The sequence below is a fragment of the Cariama cristata genome, unplaced genomic scaffold, assembly GCF_000690535.1.
Source record: "Cariama cristata isolate BGI_N322 unplaced genomic scaffold, ASM69053v1 scaffold28629, whole genome shotgun sequence".
Lineage (NCBI taxonomy): Eukaryota > Metazoa > Chordata > Aves > Cariamiformes > Cariamidae > Cariama > Cariama cristata.
Window position 1 is genome coordinate 12,238 of NW_009634503.1, and position 3,518 is coordinate 15,755.

Here is a 3,518-nt window from a genome sequence, read left to right on the forward strand (position 1 = left end):
GGTTACAGAACTGCACGCTCTTAGGGCAGGACAGACCTATAATAAGGGGCATCAGTGGACCTTCATGTTGTCGCTGCTGCAGATGAGTCCTCTAAGTTTGATGGCTTTCTCTGAAATCAGCCTGTTATTTTATTGTGGGTTTTTGACATTTAACTACAGCAGTCTGCTCCCACTGATGTGTCGTGCGTGCTCTGGAAGGTGGGCGAGAGTACCTTGAAACCCTGGTATCTCGGAAAAGACTTTCTCCAAAACACGGAAGGGAAGAGATCTCTCTTTCTCTTCCTCTCAAGACTGGAGCTGTCAGAAAGGCACTGTTGCTTTTTAGTAACTTGTTTCCAGTCATGCATGTGCACAGGCACAACCTGCTGCCTAAGCAGTGAACTTTCTGCACTTACCTCCTCAGGAGTTCATCTGTGGGCCGACACCGGGTTAACCCTTAGCAAGAAAGAAAGAAGCTTAACTGATTTTTTTTTTTTTTTTCTTTTAAAAAAAAAAAAAAAGGAGGGGGAGTGAAGCCTAAATAATTTCACTTGTTGTGGTGACTGTCTTTATGTTTGTAGAGGTATATAGTGTATATTGTCTATTTGTTCTCTTGCATCATTCCCAGCATGCCCATCTCCTGAGACACTGGGATCTCTCCAGGGTTTTCCAAAGCCTGCAGCATTCCGTCATCACCCTATGCTGAGAGTACAGCCAGGAGGGCTTCATCTGGGGGCGGGGTTGCGGGAAGGGAGCATTAAGATTTCTGCTGTCACTGTCGGGTTTTGTTTTTTCTTTTCTCCTCCCCTCAGGGCATCTTCATCAAGGATTCCAACTCCCTGGCTTATTACAACATGACGAGTGGCTCTCTGATTCACCTGGCACTCAAAGAAAGAGGAGGCAGAAAGAAATAGGAGCCGTGGAGCCCAGAGACATAACATGGCTGCGTTGCCACTTGTGTAACCCCAACCTTTTGAATCCTCCAGCCTTTTAGGGACTACTGCAACTGCCTGCAGCTCTAGTTTGAACAGAGAGAGACTAGGAACTCCATGTCTGGGTGGCTGATGAGAGAGGGGAAGTGGATGGAGCCCTGAAATGTGTAAATGTAGTGACCTAGTATGTAACTGCAGCAGTCCGTTAGTGATCAATGCTTTGCTCGAGTGCTGGCTCTCCGTTGAATTCCCTCATGAAGCAACATTGAGGTCATGCCCAGCTTAGTCTAGATCCATCTTTGAGAGATTTACACTGACCGAGAACGTCAGCTGTCTCACTACAGTGCTTGCTGCTTTGTTTAACCTTTTTCTAATTGAAAACTTCTTCCTTCTCAACATGCTTATGAACCCCCTTGGTATCTCTCTGTCTCAGATATATCTGCAAGAGCCTCTTGCAGATATGACCCTGACTTGGGAATTTATCCTCCCTCAGCATGAGTGTACGCGGCTGTTCCCTGCGATAAAGGAGATCTGGGTCTGTGCATGCTCAGCAGCTTTGTGCTGCTTCTGTACAGCCTGTGATTTGTTTTAATAAACACGCATCTTGGTGCGGGATTCTGTCTGTCACAGCTCTCCTTCCTTGGGTTTTAGGTTTTTTTAGATGGAGATGTGCTGGCTTCAGAGCACTCAGATGGCTTGCGGGGAAATAGGTTGGGATTTTGTAATTGAGCAGTTTACTGTAGGAAATCCTTTTATTTTCTAAGAAAGACTGCAAGAAAAGGGTTTTGTTAAAGTTTCCCTGGTGCTACACAGTTACTCCTGATCGTAAAGCATGTATGTATGAATGCTTCTGTCTCTGTGGGGGCAGAAAGACTACTTTGAACGTAGAATTTTATTGGAAAACATGTTTTACACTTGATATCATGCAGCTGGCATCTCTTGGTTCTGGAGAACATACAGGTCCAGAAAACAGGTTACTCCTCTATCTTCAGTCAGAGCTGTGTTGCAGTTTGGTAGAGACGTAACACAGAGCGAAAATCAACAGAGAATTGGGTGCCAGGGAGGAGGTGGTTGTCTGTCATTTGGGTACCTTCGTTCTTCTTTAGGGATAATCCAAAGCCATGGATATTTTTTTTTTCGTTCTTTTTTTAGTGGTGCTCAGACATTACAGGAACATCCTGTTTACCTGATTCTGTGCTCAGGGGAGGGAGAGATGAAGCAGGAGGGAAGAGCTGGCATCCTCCCACCGCCGGTGTGCTCTCGGAGGGCAGGCAGGTGGGAGGAAGCCCTGCTGCTGCAGGGAACGTGCCTGGCGCTGGCCCAGCCCAGGTGGCCAGCGGTTCTCCGGCCGTGGTGGCCAGCTGCTGTCTCTGACAGATGCCCACGTGTTTTCCTCATACAAAGGCAGCCTGCGCCCGTCCCTGCTGTCATACGCCGAATTCAGGGCGTCTCAGCGGGTGCAGACAGGGTGTTTGGTGGACGTAGGAAGGTGTGATGATGACTTTCCCTTTGCTTTTAAAAACTAGACAACAGATACAATCTTGGAGGAAACCAAACTGGGCAGCTAGTGGCGTTTTCCAGAGTTGATTTAAAAAAAAATAATACTGCCAAGAAAGCTCTGAAATGGAGAAGTCATGTTTGTACATCCGGCGCAGTGTCCAAACGTGACGGGACTGTGCTTAAGGTCATCCAGCTCTTCTCCTCCAGCCGTGCTGGGTGGGGTGAACCCCCACGGTGCTCGGTGCCCGAGGAGATCCCCGGTCGGCCCCGTGTTTCCTCGATGTCCCTGGCTGAACGCCGCACTGGGGCTTAGGTGACATTTTCAGCCAAACCCCTTTTACCAGCCTGGCAGGGCTGAGCTCCCAGCCCAGCACTCCGGCAGGAAAACTTCCCTCTAGAAATAGCTTGCGTGGAGCCTTGCCAGCCCGTTTCTATCTAAATATTACTGATAAATGTTGTAACAGACTGTGCGTGTATCTGGTACAAAACAACCGTTATCGGGGCCTTCCACTTCAGTGGGGAGGACCCGCAGGGCTCGGGCTGCCAGAAAAATCTGGAAGTAGGTTAAGTTGTTGCTGACTTTAATGAACTTTGTTCCCTCGGTCCTTTGGCAATTGAGCCAGCACGTTACCCACTTTGAGAGGGGTCGTGGCTCTCATAAAACCCCGATTCCTTGCTGCTCAACGGAGAAAATTGAGTGCTGGGCTCACAGCTGTGAGAAGCGGCCAGAGGTGGGATGGAGCTCGCTGCCTCCCTCCCCGTGGACCTGGCCCTGGAAGGCTTCACCGGGGCAGGTCCCAACACATCCCAACGCTGTCACCCAGATCCTTCTGGGCTTTATTTTTAGAAGAGCCGGTCCAGTTTTACCTGTCAGGGCTGAAGGCGACGGGGCTGTTGGTGGATGGGAACCTTGGGGTGAAGCGACGGTGGTCCAGCTGTGGGATCCACGGGGCTGGGGCAGGCTGGGGGTGCGGTGCGCTTATAAAGGGGATAACGGGGGTGACTTTGCTTCGAAGCATTCCCCGCCTGGAGCGCGGTCATCTGGACCCTCCCGCTGCCCCATCCCGGTCTGGGCCCAGGGCAACCCTAGGTCAGCCCCAGCGCTGT

At 50.2% G+C, this 3,518-nt stretch overlaps 1 protein-coding gene across 1 annotated transcript in view; it reads left to right on the forward strand.

The window, feature by feature from the left end:
* SF3A1 (splicing factor 3a, subunit 1, 120kDa) overlaps positions 1 to 1,145 on the forward strand; it is a gene marked incomplete at its 5' end in the record, with an annotated part of 11,564 nt that extends 10,419 nt beyond the window's left edge. Inside the window, one exon of the mRNA XM_009707184.1 lies at positions 792 to 1,145. Within this exon, the coding sequence (XP_009705486.1) occupies positions 792 to 893 (102 nt within the window). The remainder of the gene's footprint in view (positions 1 to 791) is intronic.
* Positions 1,146 to 3,518: the final 2,373 nt, after the last annotated feature.